This window comes from Bufo bufo, chromosome 1, assembly GCF_905171765.1.
Source record: "Bufo bufo chromosome 1, aBufBuf1.1, whole genome shotgun sequence".
In the NCBI taxonomy this organism is placed as follows: Eukaryota; Metazoa; Chordata; class Amphibia; order Anura; family Bufonidae; genus Bufo; species Bufo bufo.
The window spans coordinates 561339408-561357426 of NC_053389.1; the positions used below are offsets into that span (position 1 = coordinate 561339408).

At 40.4% G+C, this 18019-nt stretch overlaps 1 protein-coding gene across 1 annotated transcript in view; it reads right to left on the reverse strand.

The window, feature by feature from the left end:
• Window positions 1–18019, reverse strand: part of CACNA2D1 (calcium voltage-gated channel auxiliary subunit alpha2delta 1) — a 1018968-nt gene that overhangs the window by 130359 nt on the left and 870590 nt on the right. Inside the window, 2 exon segments of the mRNA XM_040413129.1 lie at window positions 5151–5240; window positions 10375–10424. Coding sequence (XP_040269063.1) covers window positions 5151–5240; window positions 10375–10424 — 140 coding nt within the window.

Here is an 18019-nt window from a genome sequence, read left to right on the forward strand (position 1 = left end):
TGCTTCTGTGCTGGTTCCCGTTTGTCTTGTTGTCTGATCCATGTCCTGTGCTTGCTTGGGTTCCGGTTCTGTTGTCTGTTCCGCTGGTGCTTGCACCAGAGTGGTTCCTTGCAGGTAGGGGACAAGTATACCGGGTCCTTCCTAGAGGTACGACCAGTGAGCCCTCGGCCCAGTTCATCCCCACCACCTGGGTCTCTGTGAAAAACGTGGCTCACTGGATCTCCACCCTCTGGATTTTGCCGCTGGTCTGCCGGTGCACTTGGTTCTGTGGTAGTCCTACCACTATTGCCTGACCTGCTTTATGATCATGTGCTTTTATTACATGTGTAATAAAGTATTCTGTTGGTCCCTGGTCTGAATCTTGCCTGTGTTGTGTCCTGTTTGCAAGACGTCCCGGAGGTCTGCCTTAAGACTCCTGTACATGACAGAAGTACAGTCAAATACTAGAGCTGACTGGGATGAAAGAAAATGAGCCTTATCTAAACTTCTTAGATGCTTAAAGCAGTTTTGATTGCAATATTTATGAGCTTAAATTGCTGGAATGGGGCTTTTTCTCTGACTTTGTGATTGTTTTTTCTGTCTATAAAATTGTTGTAAAAAAATCTCTGTTTTATTTTTGTAATATGTTTATATGACATTGGTGAAACGTTGTTGGGGAGGGGGGGTTTACTAAGAACTGGCATATTAAATGTTGGTTTAACCTGCCCCCTTCTGGCATCAGAGGTGCCACAATTATTATGCATTTTTGGCGCATTTGTGCAAATCCATGTGCAGAATGGAAATTTACACCAGCAAGAGAGCCAGTGTAGATTTCTGCTATAAGCCATGCCAGTTCCCTGGTGTAGATCACAAAAAATGTGACAAGCCAACCCTGTACCTCCAGCTCCTCCAACTTTTTGGAAAAGTGATAAGAGGGACTCCAAGCCCCCAAGTATGGTGTGTGTCAAACTCTGACTCCAGACTTTTTGGCACTCATTTTTTGCCATACAGTGGACAATTAATTTCCACCTGTTTATAAATTACTGCAACGTATTGAAGATCTTATGACACAAAATCCAAACTGAAGATCTTTAAATGAAAAAAATTAATAAAAAATCAGTACAATATTTCTGTATGTTAGCCAGTATTGAAACCATAATACAATGGTCAATAGAGTTATTCAGAGCAATGTGCAATATATCAAGAAACCATAGTCTGGGAATCAGTTTGTTGTGACAAATAACGTGACAGATGTCAAGATGTCTGCATTTCATAGTAGGTTGTGAATAATTGTATAAGATTTAATGCTTGTCCTAATGTGCTGAAGATTGTAATCAGTTGGAATGTCTTCTCTTTATCAGTAGTCTGAAAATAGCTTATTTAAAATGAAGAAAACTGTCTCTATTGTATCACTTCCATATTTTACCACATCCCTGCTCTGTGCTGGGGAGGTTGAAACAAATCTATCGACTGTTGTATCTGGGAAGCTAATATGTGCGAAGTATTGACTTACAGGGTAGCCATATAGGTAAATGATACCTTATAGACAGTTTTCTTATCTTTTTTGATAAACAGATATCTGTATGAACCAATGAATTGTCACATGTAACACATGCCACATGTTAAAGATATAAGAGGATGCAAACACACAGCAGGACTATAAGATCCCTGGGACATTCACATGTTCTACATCTAATGTTGTTTATCTGATTCTCTGCACTAAATGTCCTGTATGTACGTTGAGAAACAGGACAGAAACTCAATGCAAGGATGAGGTCCCACCACCACACAATTAAAGAGAAGAAGCTACACTTTCCTGTGGCTTAGCATTTCTGTAGCCCAGGACACAATGAAGAACACATGAAAGTTCTCATATAAAAGGTAACTTCAAATCCCAAAGAGCTAGGAAGAATTTGAGAATGCAAATTTATAACACTGCTTGACACTTTGAATACTGGACTGAATTTGTCCCCAGGATTTATGACACACTACAAGATCTAAGGAGTCTTCTATAGATAAAGTCGGGGGCACCAGGTCTCAGATAACATCAATTTAGAGACCATAAAACTTTCACACCGCTTATCTGTAAAATAATTAAGAACTCATTCTCAAGATGAGAATATGTTGTTCTGTTATTTTTCAAATGTGCATTCATTCCCACCATGTCTCTGTTCTTATGTATATATACTGCTGTTTCTTCATATATTCTTGTAATGCGCCTTATGAAGGGACTGGTGATGTCTCAAAAAGCTCACTATGTAACATCATATAACTTCTATTTTTGTTAGCCATTAAAAGGTATCAAACCTGCAATACTCTTATTTTGTTTCTCTTCATGAGAGCACTAAACATGTTAAAGATGATCTGTGACCAGATTTTACCGGACTCTGCACAGGAGGCTGTTCCTGCCAAAACTTGAGTGCTAATTTAGTTTAGTGCTAACGTGAAACTAGCCTAAATTAGAATTACATCAAAAAGTTAATTTATTTCAGTAATTCAAATGAAAAATTGAAACTCATACATTATATACATTGATCACACAGAGTGATCTATTTCAAGAAGTGTTGAGTGAATCAAAGTATCTGAAGTGAACTTTGATACAAATTTCAGGAAAAATTTGATTCACCGTGAAGCTGGAGTTCCTTGTGCTGCTTTGTAACAAATCAATTTTGCCTGAAATGGCGGTTAAAAAAATTGAAAATCATACTCAACTCAACCATTTGAGTGCGAAAAGGCCGCTGCGGCCATCTTGATTGAAGATCCCAATGCGAAAATCTCATACGCGGTGACGTATGATGTTACCGCGCTGCCCAGCATGCACCGTGTGAGATTTCGCACTGGATCCTCAATCAAGTTGGCCATGGTGGCATGTTTGCACTCAAATGGATAAGGTGAGTATTATTTTTTTAATCGAATAACCCCTGAAAGCCCTATTTTTTTTTTTATCTCAGATGCTGAGATCAGTGATGAATGCAGCATCTGAGGGGTTCAATCACAGGGGATTAATAGAGTAATTGCAGCACACAGTTTTTGCTTGTTGCTTATCAAATTTCAAATTTTATTCAATTTTTTGTCATCATATGACCAAATTCCAGTGCACGTTAGACAGCTCAATTATATAGTTTAGATAATGACCAGACGTTTCGGCCTGTCAAGGCCTTCTTCAGTGGTCTCAAATCTTGCCGTGTTGTCCTTCAGGTGTGTGCATCCGGCACACACACCTGAAGGACAACACGGCAAGATTTTGAGACCACTGAAGAAGGCCTTGACAGGCCGAAACGTCTGGTCATTATCTAAACTATATAATTGAGCTGTCTAACGTGCACTGGGAATTTGGTCATATGATGACAAAAAATTGAATAAAATTTGAAATTTGATAAGCAACAAGCAAAACTGTGTGCTGCAATTACTCTATTAATTGTACGTGACTGAATAAGTCCTTGCAAGCACCAGCTAACCCAACAAACGGAGTGCGGTACTCCAAAACTAACACAATCACAGGGATGGCACAATTGCCATTCCCCTTTATTGCACCCGCTATTTACAAAGAAATGTTTTTCGTGATTAAGTAATTTGTCACAAAGCAAATTTCTTTGTGAAATTTGGAGAAGAGCAGCCAAATCGAAGTTTTGTAAACTCCACTCATCTCTAATTTCAAATGTTTACTTCATTGCTAATAAGTGTTCATATGATCTGGCAGAGCATCTGCCAGTGTATATAAGCCTTACTTTTACTCCCCTTTCCAGTTTAGAAGCTATGCCCCTTTGTTAACCCCATCCTGACTGCCAACTGGGTATATATGTCCTATCTGTACATGCCCGTGCAGATTAGCACATATATACACGTTCAGGCAGCGCTTTAGCCCCAGCACTGATCAGCGGCTTAGATTAAAGCTCCTGCAATCTAGCAGTAGCAGGTCAGATCCTGGCTATGAGACACAGCGGGGACCCTGAGGAAAAGACAGGAGCGGTTTATTACCGCTTCTGCCTTCTCCTGTGCCTGCAGGAGAGAGCTGCATGAGCGCAGGTATGAAGAGCAGGAAGCAGCAGTGCCGCTTCCTCTGTGAGTCCTGCAGGTCACGTGACCGCCAGTGGTGTCTGGGGCAGGAGAAGAGCTGCAGGGTCTAAGGAGTAATGCCCCCACAGGGTCTGTTTTCCCCTGTAACTGGGGCTACTGTGGATGCCCCAGTTACAGTGGAAACAGTGAAAAAAAAAAAAAGTAAGTGTCCTCCAGAGGTCTTTTAATGACCTCCTGGGGGACATATTATGCGCAAAAAAAATATATATATATAAATTGAAAAAAGTTATAATAATAAAAAAATACAAATAAAAAAATGTAAAAAAAAAATTAAAAATGCAGTCTCTAAATGAAACCGTCACCATAGTCGCACAAAACCTATTTATGCTACATATAAAAACTATCGTCATAAAATAGGGAACCCATTGCAATAATTAATTTTGTGTCAGTTTTAATATTTAAGAAATAAAAAGCTATAATTAAAAAAATATATACTTTTTTATAATTAGTGGTTTTTCTCCAAATTAAACCTAAAAAAAAGGGGGGATGATTTCTAAAAATACATTCTAATAAAGAATCCTAAGTGTCAAGCTAAAAAAATTTGCAAACATAATTTAGGTAGTCAAACAAATAAAAAAGCTACGGGTCCATAAATCACCACGTGCACAAAATCACAAGAAGTTGCCTGGACATTCAGGCCATTTTTGGGCCCGGTCATGAAAGGATTAAATATGTAAGTAGGACAAAAGTTACGAAAACCCTTACTGTGTAACTGTTGTTTAAGTTAATATCTTTAATATAGTGTAGGGACAGGGATGTTAAAAATGTTTTTAATATATTTATGGAAATATGTTTTTTTGTACTAGAAAACAGGGTATAAAGAGTCTTTTTAGAAAGTGTGTCTCTGTATTTCCCGTTTTAGTACCTTTTTTTTACTGTCTGGCGGCTATATTTTTGAATAATAGGAGAAAAATTATGAACCAGTGTACTTGTGTGCTATATACTTTTCATGTCTTATACCATATTTTTGGCTAATTTTATTAACTTAGGTAATTTTGTAATAGAATTTTGCACATGTGCTAGTGTTAATCCATATTGTATACTATATGTCAAGCTTATTTCTATACATTTCCTGAATTAATTTTGTTCTTAACCAAAGCATCCAAATAAACATTCGTCCACTGTACTTGTTTTGCCTTTCTCTAGCCAAAACCATTGGTCTTCCAAGGGACATCCAAATATTCCTGTCAAAAAGAGAAATTAATTCAATGAAAGAGCTCTAATTTAGCTTGAGCAAAGATTGCAGTTCTGCTATAATATTAGATATAAGCATTATTTGCTGAAAATGGCATGGAGGGAATATTTTCATTTGTATCACCATGTATTGAAACTTCTAATCACTTTCCTATAATGCAATGTTCTCTATAGCTGTCAATTTTGAAAGAGTTTTACCTCCATATTAATCCTATGCAAAGTTTGGTATAAAAAACTACACTTCCTATAACAGAACACCAAGGAGTAGACACTAAGCAAGCAGAGGTTGATGGGAAAATGAATCTTAGATTTACAAATTCACTTGTGCTTGAGAATAGACTATGATCCTGACATGTTTGCTTTCGTTTTTTTTTCATGTATTTTTCAAACATACAAAAAAAATACAAATCAGAAAAAGAACAGTACATAAACACCAACCACCCTCCCACCCCATTACAGAGACAGCATTGTATAGTTACACAGAATAGGACATATCATATAAGGACTTAAGACCCATACACAGTTACAGAGCACTAACATATTGAAATTGTTCTATAACAGAGCAAGTGGTCCCAAATACTACCAATAGCTGACGATTTCACAGCAACATTAGAAAGAGGGAAGGAAGTCCCGGAGTCTGAAGCCAAGGTCCCCAGATCTTATAAAAAACATAAATCTTACCCCTCTTAAAGTATACCCCAGCCACTCCAACCTAATGGTGGTATTCATTCTATTAATAGATTCTGAGATAGAGGGGGGGGCAGCTGAATCTTGGCTATTAGATTCCTGGGTTCGTACAACAAACATTGGATTACCAAGGGTTACGTCTGACTAAATTGGAGACTGTCAGGAATTTACAAAATGCAAAGTCTACAACATACTAGAAGATAAAAATCACATATCCTTTTGATTAACCCCAAGACTTCCTTCCAGAATCCCTGCAACTGAGTACACTTCCACATCATGTGTATCACATGGGCATTACTGCAGCAATTTTTTGGACAGTTGTACCTTGTTAAAAGTACAGGAGTTCTGTAGACCCTGTGAACAAGATAAAACTAGGACAACCGGTGAAATTCAAAAAGAGACAACTTGGGAGTTAATGGGGTTATCCAAGTTGTATGAAATAAATAAATACATAAATAAATAAAGCACTGCAAATCTGATGGTTCATCAATATATACATCAGCTAAGCAAGTTTTAGGCAACAAATATTATATTTGCTCATTTTTCTATTTATGTTCTAGCACCTTTGTTTACATGCAGTTGCAGAGCTGTGGGGGCATGTAACAATAGCCTCTGTGGGTGTCAACAAAGACTGCCTTTCCCCTTTCCCTGCACTGCAGAGGGAATGAATAAAATTGATGCCCTGCCTGCAGTTTGACTGCTGGGATATTTATGTTATATGCGTGGGACAAGTTCCAGCTATATAGTACAGTGACATTGATGATACACAAGATTTTTCATCTACCTGTTCTTGTGCAATGCTCTGACTTGTGGTCCTAGACCAAACGTAAATACGTTGTATATAACATGCCACCATCTAGCCTTGGTCAACTGTATCAGCTTAGAAGAAAGCTTACCATGGCAGGCCTGGGAAGCTTCAGCAGCATTAGGCTGTCCTGGTAACCAATTGGAGCCCTGCAATTTCACTGCGGGGGTTCTGTCTAACCTCACAGATGCTGTGATCGCTGTTGAACATGGCATCTGAGGGGTTAAATGACTGGTTTCGGTATCATCGCCGATTCTGGTCATTGCGGCCAGGTGCCTGTTGTATTTTTCCTGGCACCCACCACATATGGAGTTTGCTCACCGCAGCAGCCCTCAGTCACTGTAACGTACAGGTGCATCACGGTGGCTGAAGGGGTTAAACCACACCTGGTTTATCACAGTGTCTGATGCTAAATAATAATTATGGCACATCTTTATACTGTCTAGTATACACCACCTACTTGCTGGCTTAGTTCACTCCAAAAAATGTGCTAAAAGTTTTTACTCATGTACCACTTATAAGTCATATACCTTTCCTGTGAAACCCCTTTCTTCCAAATCACATCCCTTGGCAAATGAGTAAGAAAAAGTGTCTAAAAAGCAATTGTATTGCAAAAAGTTTTTTGCTATTTTTGCTGCAAATTGCACATTTCCTGTTATAATTTAACAATCTTCTTATTGGATATTTCAGACACATAATGCATACGTATTTGAATACTTGAAATCTATTGGGCCTTAGGGTCAATCTTTATTTGGATTTTCTACCAAGAAACAATGAGATCATGCGACAATGACATCATAAACAAGTAAAGGATCTATGTATAATATAATGTATTTGTTTATAAAGTATAATTACATTGCAATATTATATTATCAAAATGGCTCATTGTTTCTATATTCCACCTAGTTACATTATTTGAGGGGCCACCCTCAGACATAGGTGCCTAGTGGCAACTGAAACTTCTACACCCCTCATTGCTACAGTACTGATTTCTACAAGATGAGTATTAAGGTGGGCGCATTCATTGCAGCATCTCTATGCATGACAATTAGTAGTTAATTCATATTTATCAAAGGAACAGTAAGTGTTCTATCAAAATATGGACTAAATTTGTGAAGTTGTCCTAGTGTCAAGGAGTTTATGTTACTGCAGCTGCTCACACTTAATGTGCCAAGCAGAACGTTAGGTCAGGCGGGGCAGCTGTGTTTAAAATCTCTGAAACCATTATTTACTCTCTAATACCCTATTATATTGGACACATATGTGCACCTATCACAAGCGTGTTACAAACACTAACTTCATCATGCAATTAAGAAACGCTAAAAAACTACTCACTGTACGTTCGAACATTTGTATATTCTAAAATGTACTTTAAGGACACTTTCTGTATTTAACATAAGGATAATATTTAAGTTAATGCACATGCAGTGTTCACTTGGTGATGTTATATTTCTGAGAATCTTCAGTAGAGACATTTAAAATTGTAACACAAACATAATATGGTTGCATATTTTGGCGACATGTTCAGGCTGGAGTCTAATGAACTTAACTAATAGCATCACAGATTCCTATAATAGTGTTGGTTCATTGATAATGTGCCTGTATTACTGTATGCTGGTGTGAAATTTGCCTTACTGATAGTCTCCACACTCCTTGTACTTCTACACAAGAAACGCTATAGTACTTTGAAGTAACAGTGGCAGCCGCCGACACCATAGGGTGGTACCCTAACAATGCAGAATACAAAGCAATTGGTGTTTTTCTATCATAGTAAGGCCTCATGCACACGACCGTTGTGTGCATCCGTGGCCGTTGTGCCGTTTTTTTTCGCGGACCCATTGACTTTCAATGGGTCCGTGGAAAAATCGGAAAATGCACCGTTTTTCAGCCGCATCCGTGATCCGTGTTTCCTGTCCGTCAAAAAAATATGACCTGTCCTATTTTTTTGACGGTCAACGGTTCACGGACCCATTCAAGTCAATGGGTCCGTGAAAGAACACGGATGCACACAAGATTGGCATCCGCGTCCGTGATCCGTGGCCGTAGGTTACTTTTTATACAGACGGATCCGAAGATCCGTCTGCATAAAAGCTTTTTCAGAGATGAGTTTTCACTTCGTGAAAACTCAAATCCGACAGTATATTCTAACACAGAGGCGTTCCCATAGTAATGGGGACGCTTCTAGTTAGAATATACTGAGAACTGTGTACATGACTGCCCCCTGCTGCCTGGCAGCACCCGATCTCTTACAGGGGGCTGTGATCCGCACAATTAACCCCTCAGGTGCTGCACCTGAAGGGGTTAATTGTGCATATCATAGCCCCCTATAAGAGATCAGGGGCTGCCAGGCAGCAGGGGGCAGACCCCCCTCCCTCCCCAGTTTGAATATCATTGGTGGCCAGTGTGCGGCCCCCCCCCCCGGCCCCCCCTCTATTGTGCCACGGCCCCCCCCCCCGCCCCCCCCTAGTTATCACGGCCAGTCCTCCGCCCCCCCCCTCTATTGTATTAATATCATTTGTGGCCAGTGTGCGGCCCCCCTCCCCGCCCCCCCCTCTATTGTATTATATCATTGGTGGCCAGTGTGCGGCCCCCCTCTATTGTATTAATATCATTGGTGGCCAGTGTGCGGCCTCCCCTCCCCCGCCCCCCCCATCCGATCGGAATCTCCGCTGCCACCAATGATCGGGCAGGGGGGGGGGGGTGCGGAGGCCGCACACTGGCCACCAATGAAATTACAATAGAGGGGGGCCGATGGAGGGGGGGGCGGGGGAGGGGAGGCCGCACACTGGCCACCAATGATATTACAATAGAGGGGGGGGCGGGGGAGGGGAGGCCGCACACTGGCCACCAATGATATTACAATAGAGGGGGGAGGGGGAGGGGAGGCCGCACACTGGCCACCAATGATATTCAAACTGGGGAGGGTGGGGGGTCTGCCCCCTGCTGCCTGGCAGCCCCTGATCTCTTACAGGGGGCTATGATACGCACAATTAACCCCTTCAGGTGCGGCATCTGAAGGGTTAATTGTGCTGATCACAGCCCCCTGTAAAAGATCGGGTGCTGCCAGGCAGCAGGGGGCAGTCATGTACACAGTTTGTAGTATATTCTAACTAGAAGCGTCCCCATCACTATGGGAATGCCTCTGTGTTAGAATATACTGTCGGATATGAGTTTCACGATGCAACCTCATATCCGAGAGTATAGTCTAACATAGAGGCGTTCCCATGGTGATGGGGACGCTTCAAGTTAAAATATACCATCGGATTGGAGAAAACTCCGATCCTATGGTATATTAACTCCTGACTTTACATTGAAAGTCAATGGGGGACGGATCCGTTTGAAATTGCACCAAATTGTGTCAACGTCAAACGGATCCGTCCCCATTGACTTGCATTGTAATTCAGGACAGATCCGTTTGGCTCCGCACGGCCAGGCGGACACCAAAACGACTGTTTTTTCATGTCCGTGGATCCTCCAAAAATCAAGGAAGACCCACGGACGAAAAAACAGTCACGGATCACGGACCAACGGACCCCGTTTTTGCGGACCGTAAAAAAAACGGTTGTGTGCATGAAGCCTAATACTGATAGTGATACATGCATAATTAGAATAAAAAAAAGTTATATACTAACCTGGGTATTAATACGAATTGCTCCAATGGATGGGATTTCATAGTAGTAACCTAAAATAAGAAAGTGGAACAATGAAATAGGCAGGTCTAGAATGACATATATCACCTCTGTGTATAGATAAGACAGGATCCACCACTCACAATAGGTGATATCACAGCTTATCTATTCTTTCCTTGTACAATGACCTCTGCACAGGTCACAGAGCATGCCTGAAAATTCTCCCATAAAAGTCAATAAGGTCTACTCCGGACCATTGTGTCTATAGCCCATGAGGCTGCCGTAAAGCAATTCTTTAAATATTTTCTAAACTAAGAACAGAAGTGTTCGAAACGCATAAATCGGGGAAGAGTGGGAACAGGTGCCACTGTATTTGTATATTTTTGAAATTTGGTGAAATAAAGACCGGGACCGAAAAACTTTCACAACTGGTGCTGATCCTTTTCTTTCTACACAGTGACAACAATTATGCACGGTTTGTACCGCTCCAGTGAATATATCTACATTTTTCTGACCAGCAAAGGGAGACATCTGGAATTAGGGCTAGGGCTACACGGTGACAAGTGTCGAGCAACAAACAGGGTATAACTACACTGTGACATGTGTTTGTTTGTTCTTTTTGTTGTTTTTTTTTGAAAGTTTTTTATTTTCAATTTAAGAAAACAATACACGGTACATATTTGACAATTAAGGCATCTAACATGACGCAATCCATAGCGCATATACAATACATTATAAATGCAAGGAGGTTCCTGATCAATGACAGTACAAATAGGAGTTCCACAAATATGAGTATGCCGTGTTAAGCACATCTTGATGAGCTATGTCATTATTATTATTATTATTATTATTATTATTATTATTATTATTATTATATTATAATATAACATCACAATAAGGGGAATCAAGTCCCTTTAAAGCATATGCAACAAAATCCGAAGGATGATTAGTCAGGAAGCTTATTCTATTCTATTCAATCATTGGGTTGTGAAAGAGGAAACTGGCTACTAGTAAACCTGAACTTCCGCCACAGTCACCATTGTTTTGTGAATTTCTGGTGATTCCTAGCCTCCCATGCGGATAGTTCCTCAAAACAATATAGTTGATCCACTTTCAGTTTCCACTGTTCCATAGATGGAAGAGTAGTTGAAAGCCAGTATTTTGGAACCAACAAACTAGCAGCAATAAGCAGTTGACTAAATAGGAAGGGGGGAGGATGGGAGTCCCCTGTCTCGTTTGTTTCATAGAAACTAAGTAGAGCCTTGAGAGGAGACATAGGCACCGAGGTTCGGCATATTAGGTTGCTTAGGTGAAATATTTCCTTCCACCAGTCGTTTACAATGGGGCAATCCCACCAAATATGGAAAAAAGATCCTCTATCGCTCAGGCATCTCCAACATCTATCAGATGATGAATCAGAAAAAAGGCTGATAATGTCTGGAGTTTTATACCATCTGGTTAATAATTTATATCCATTTTCTTGTATGCGGACACATCTGGAGCAGTTTGAGGGGCTAAGAGAATGTCAGGCAAGCTGGTGGAAGGAAAGTCTCGCCCTAGATCTCTTTCCCAATGGCTTATGTGAGCAGGTTTGACAAGTATAGGGTACGAGTTTAGCCTATGGAATAATTGGGAAATAAGCTTTTTTGCTGGGTTGGGGTTATTAATGAGGGCCTCAATCCAAACTAAGGGTCGGAGAAAATCACCTCTAGAGGTATGTTGGGATAGGTAAGAGTGAAGATACGATATTGGGGACATGCATTGGCGATGAGGAGCAAGCATTTTTCGGAGCTCGGAAATGGGTAATACCTGGCCCTCCGAGTTGAAGAGAGAGGAGATAGGTATGTCTGAATCTCTCAGAAGTCTAGGGGTACATTCCATCACCAGAGGAAGAGCTGTACCTAAAATATCTCTCATAGAGAGGAGGGGAGATGGGAAGGGTATAGAGCAATGGGTAGTTTGGAACCATTTCCATGCCTTAAATGTGGCTTAGATGATTGGGTAAGATGAGGACAGTATGTTGATATGACTGGAATTTCCCAGTAATATGGATCGGAATGATTTACCTAAAAGCTCCTGTGTCATTGCCACCCATGGTTTAGGGTTTGAGATCCTAAGCCATTCCACCACCCTGGACATTAGAACAGCTTTTCCATAAAGTTCGGGGTCTGGAAGAGCCATCCCTCCGGATCATTTGGGGTGGGATAGTGTGTCATACGCTAATCTGGGCTTCTTCTCTTTCCAAAGGAACTTACGGAACATTTTCCTAAGAGAGTCGTAATAAGTTTTAGGTATGTGTATGGGTAATACTTGCTGCAAGTAGGTGAGACGTGGGATAATTAAGGACGTAAGGAAGTTTTTCCTTCCAAACCATGAAAGTATTTGGGTGTTTAATCTATCCAAACTGGAGGAGATGGATTGCAGAAGAGGTGAGTAGTTAAGGGTGAAAAGATCAGCTATATTAGGGCTTATCTTGATTCCCAGGTATGTGAGCTATGGAGATGAGCAGTCAAATGCTGAATTGGTTTTTAAGCAAATTCGTGTTTTTAGGGGGATAACACTGTATTTATCTAAGTGATGTTGAATCGCTGAGATGTTTCTGGGTTCAAAGTCATGACCATGATATCGTCCGCAAAGGCGGCCAATTTATGCTCCTGACCCCCCAGAACTATCCCTTTAATTACTGGATCTGTTCTTAAACAGGTTAGAAGGGGTTCGAGGGCTAAAACAAAAAGTAAGGGTGATAGGGTTCATCCTTGGCGGGTACCATTTCGTATACGAAAGGGGTCTGATAGATCTCCATTAACTAGGACCGAGGCTGAGGCCTGGTAATACATGGTGAAGGTGGCCTGTACAAAGGGACCAGGTATGCCAAATCCCCTCAGGACTAAGTTCAGGTAGGACCAATTAATCCTGTCAAATGCTTTCTCTGCATCTGTACTGAGTAGGAGTAGAGGTTTGGATCGAAGGGAGGCGTAATATACAACATTGAGAACTCTAGTTGTGTTATCCCTACCCTCTCTTCCTCGGACAAAGCCCACCTGGTCCCCATGCACCAGAGACGGAAGAACCATGGACAAACGATTCGCCAACATCTTTGCGAGTAATTTGAGATCTATGTTAAGAAGTGATATGGGTCTATAGTTAGCGCATTGGTTGGGGTTTTTCCCTTCCTTTGGGATTAACGTGAAATGGGCTGTTGTCATATCTTTTGAAAGCTGGTTCCCATGTAGGGTCGAGTTATAAACTGAGAGCAAGTGGGGGAGAAGAAGGTGTTGGAATGTTCTGTAGTATGAGGCAGTTAACCCGTCTGGGCCTGGGCTTTTGCTAGATGGAGCCTGCTTTAGAGCTATTGTTAGTTCTGTCAAAGTGAACGGGGAAGATAATTGCTGTTGGATATCCGGAGGGAGAGATGGGAGATCAAGAGTATCTAAAAAAGAGGAAGTCAGTGTGGAGTGTGGATCCGGAGCGAGTGAGAGAGGTATATTATATAAGGATTCATAAAATTCCTTAAAACGGGACGCAATTAATTTAGAGGAGTATAGTGGGGTGTCCTGGGGGGAGTCTATTTGGTGAATATAGTTTGCTGCTTTCCTATTTTTTATTCTGTGCATAATAAATTTTGAAGCTTTGTCCCCATGGGCAAAGAACTTGTGCTGTGAATTCAAAAAATATTTGGCTGTGGATTGTTGAAGAAGGGATTTTATTTCTGCTCTAAGATTAGAAAGTTCCTGCAGGTGGGATTCTGACAAGGAACGTTTGTGCAGGGATTCTAGTGATTTTATTTTTTGACATAAGACGTCTAACTTTTTACCCCTCTCCTTTTTAAGGAATGAACCCAGGCTAATGAAGTTCCCTCTAATAAATGGCTTATGGGCATCCCATAATGATTGGTCAGATGTTTCTGGACTAGTATTGAACGCAAAATATTCCTTTAAAAGCTTGGATATTTTTTCACTGGTCTTTTTGTCTCCCAAGAGAGATTCATTCAAACGCCATCTAAATTTGTTTGTGGTCGGGACTGGGGCTGAAACTTTCAGGAAGATGGGGGCGTGGTCAGATAGGTGGATGGAACCCATTTTAGCTTCTTGGCATAGCTGCAGGTGTGTCTTGGATATAAATAGATAGTCCAGTCTTTGGTAAGACCCGTGGACATGAGAGTAAAAACTATAATCCCTCAAATTGGGGTGTAGCGTGTGCCATACATCAATAAGATGTAGGTTCCAGAGTCCCTCCCTTATTCCGCGCAAGGCGTTTGCCGTTAGGGCAGATATCTCCGGGTGGATGAGTCAAGTTGAGGGGTTAAAGCGGAATTTAAATCTCCTCCCAAGACCACTAAGCCTTCTGCAAATTTCTCTTTAATTGGGAAGATAGCGGAAAACCATCTGGACTGGCCAGAGTTAGGGGCATAAAGGTTTATGATGGTGTATAATTGAGGGCCTATGCTGCCCTTAACCAAGATGTATCTCCCCTCTGTATCTTGTAAATGTGAGATGTACTTGAACGGGACATTCCTCTGGAATCCAATGCTTACTCCCCCGGAAGCAGATGAATTACCACCACAGTGATACCACTGGGAATAGTAAGCAAAGGATAAGTTGGGGTAATGATTAAATTTGAAGTGTGACATGTGTTGTTTGACATTTTTTGTAATGATAGTTAAAGGTGTCGCACTTTGCCATGCGACATGCTGCGACTGTGACGCAACAGTTGCAGAAAAATCCAACTTGGATTGGATGGATATTTTGCGACAAGGAGTCGTTCGACACATGTCGCCATGTAGTCCTAACCTGAAAGTTGAATGATAGATGCCAGAAGTGACCCCAAAGAAAACCCAGGGGTCAGTTTTGGGTAACTCGTTTTATACAGCCATCACATTTAAGTTTAAATGTGAGGAATTTAGCCCCTTAGCACCATACATCATACATTTAAAGCACAGAAAGTCTACTGTTAAAGGCCAGGGCCATAAATGTACAGCACAGTGAGGATGTGGACACAATGGTTAAACTTATATTATGACCCACAAGAGGATGATCTAGCCGGCCTCTAATGGCAATAGCTCAAATCGGAGATAACTGCAATCTTGGATCTCCAACCCTTTAGATGCCATTTTTTTCCAAAAGTTAAATGTGCAACTTTTATTGGCTTTGCACGATACTCGCCGGTTTTCTAAAAGTGGGCGTGTTTTCCTATGTAACTGAATCTCTAGACAGATTTACTATTGCGACAATTTAAAAAGTTGTGCAATTTCACTCCAGTGAGGACCATGCTTATCTTATACGACTTTTTAATAGAACATGCAACTTTTTCATAAAGACGTGCGACTTTTGTAAAGCCGCTTACTGAAGGATAAACTGCTACCGTCAAACCACATTTATCACAGTATTAAAGGACCATTAATAAATCTGACTTAGCCAAAAGTGACTTTGGACAAATGTAAAAGTGGAGTAAGATGTAACTGTAATGATAAATCTGGCCTTATGTCTCTATGTCCCATTTCCAACTCCAGTCATGAGAGCTTAAGGTCAAATATGGCAGCCAGGGTCCTAAAAAGGTCCACATGCCTGTCATATGCAGAAAACATTGTTTCTTCCAAAATAGAGTTAAAGGGGTTTTCCAAGATTTAGATATTGATGACGTATCCTCAAGCTATGTCAACAATATCATATTGGTGGGGCTGGGTCCCAGCACCCCCGCCGATCAGCTGTTTGAGGAGGCTGTGGCAGTCTAGTGAGCAACACGGCCTCCTTGTAACTTACCAAGTACAGTGCCGTCCAATGTAAATTGGCTATGCATGGTATTGCAGCTCAGGCCTATTCATTTGAATGGGACTGAGCTGTTTCTATGCCACATGAGTGATGAACATGACACCACTGACCTATAAAGAGACTAACATGGAAGGCCATGGCCTTTTCAAACAGCTGATTGGGGTGCTAAGAGTCTGACCCCACACATATGATATATGACATGTTCTGAGGAAAGGTTATCAATATCTAAATCTCGGAAAACCCTTTATACCATACAGGAAGTAGCATTTAAAAAAAAAAAAAAAAAACATTGGTAGAATTGAATGCAAAATTAAATACTATAGATATATTTAACCCAAAATATTGCAGTTAAATAATACACCTGGTCCTGTAAAACACACGCTATTATACAGTACATGCATATAAAAAATAAAAATGTTATGGCTGCTGGAGCGCAGACTAATCAAACCTAAACAAATCCCTGTGTTCTCAAAGCCAAAACTGCCTCCTTTCTTAATGGGTAGACTAATAAAATCTATAAAGTACAAAATTATGTTATTATTATATTATTATTATTATTATTATTATTATTATCTGCAATCAAATGATATTAAAGTTAAAGATGATTTTGTTATGTGATAATGTTACCCACATTCCAGCGCCCAATATTTGTAAAAAAAAAAAAAAAGGAAGGTGAGCAATATTTACTCTGTATTCCATTTCCACCAGTTTTTAATTTATGCTACAGAAAAGATTTCAAAATAATTCCAGTTTATTAAATTATAGGATATAATACAGATCAGGTGTTACATTTTAACAATAAATATATAATAATGACTGTACTTAGATTTTAATAAAAGCAAGGCATTTTTACTATAACATTGATCTTATCTACAGTATTTGAGACAAGACTTATTTTACCAGCTAATAGTTTCATCACTTCATAATCTACTGGGTTATTATAATGTGGAAGGTATCATTATCTATCTCATACATAATGTTCATATTACAAACAGTCTGGAATTGTAACATGAGCATACGCACATGATGTAGTGTAGAAGTACTTAAATCCAATTCAATCAAAATAAATATGCAGAAATGATAAAACCAAAAACTGTATATGTTAAATACTGTTCTTAATTGTTGTATTAGTAGTAGTATATCATTGTAAAGATGATGTCACTTCTCCTGATATGTCTGTTTTAATAAGAACTTTTATTCCCATGAAATAACAATCCTGGAGAATCTTTTTTTTTAAAGATTGTTTTGTTCTTCCGGGAGACAGGCCACGGCCCACTACCAGTAGAGTCTTGCATCAGCTTTCTCTGCTCTCCTCACAGAATACACATACACTTTCGGCCAAACGCAACCACATAGTACTATGTACACTGAAAAGCCACTTTATGAGCAACACCTGCCCCTTCACATTTAGAGATGCCCTGTATTAGGCCTCATGCACACGACCGTTGTTTTATTCCTTGTCCGTTGTGCCGTTTTTCGTGATTTTCTGCGGACCCATTGACTTTCAATGGGTCAGTTGAAAACTCGGCTAATGCACCGTTTGTCATCCGCGTCCGTGATCCGTGGTTCCAGTCCGTCAAAAAAATATAACCTGTCCTATTATTTTCGCGGAAAACGGTTCACGGACCCATTCAAGTCAATGGGACCGCTAAAAAACACGGAGGCACACAAGATTGTCATCTGCGTCCGCGTCGGTTTTTTTCCCTATCATTTGCATGGCAAACCTGTCTTAGATTTTTTTTACTTTCCTTTAAGTCTGGTGATCCTCCAAAAATAAAGGAAGACACACGGAAACAAAAACGGATCACAGAACAACGGAACCCCATTTTGCGGAACGGAACACAACAACGGTCGTGCGCATGAGGCCTTAGACACATGAG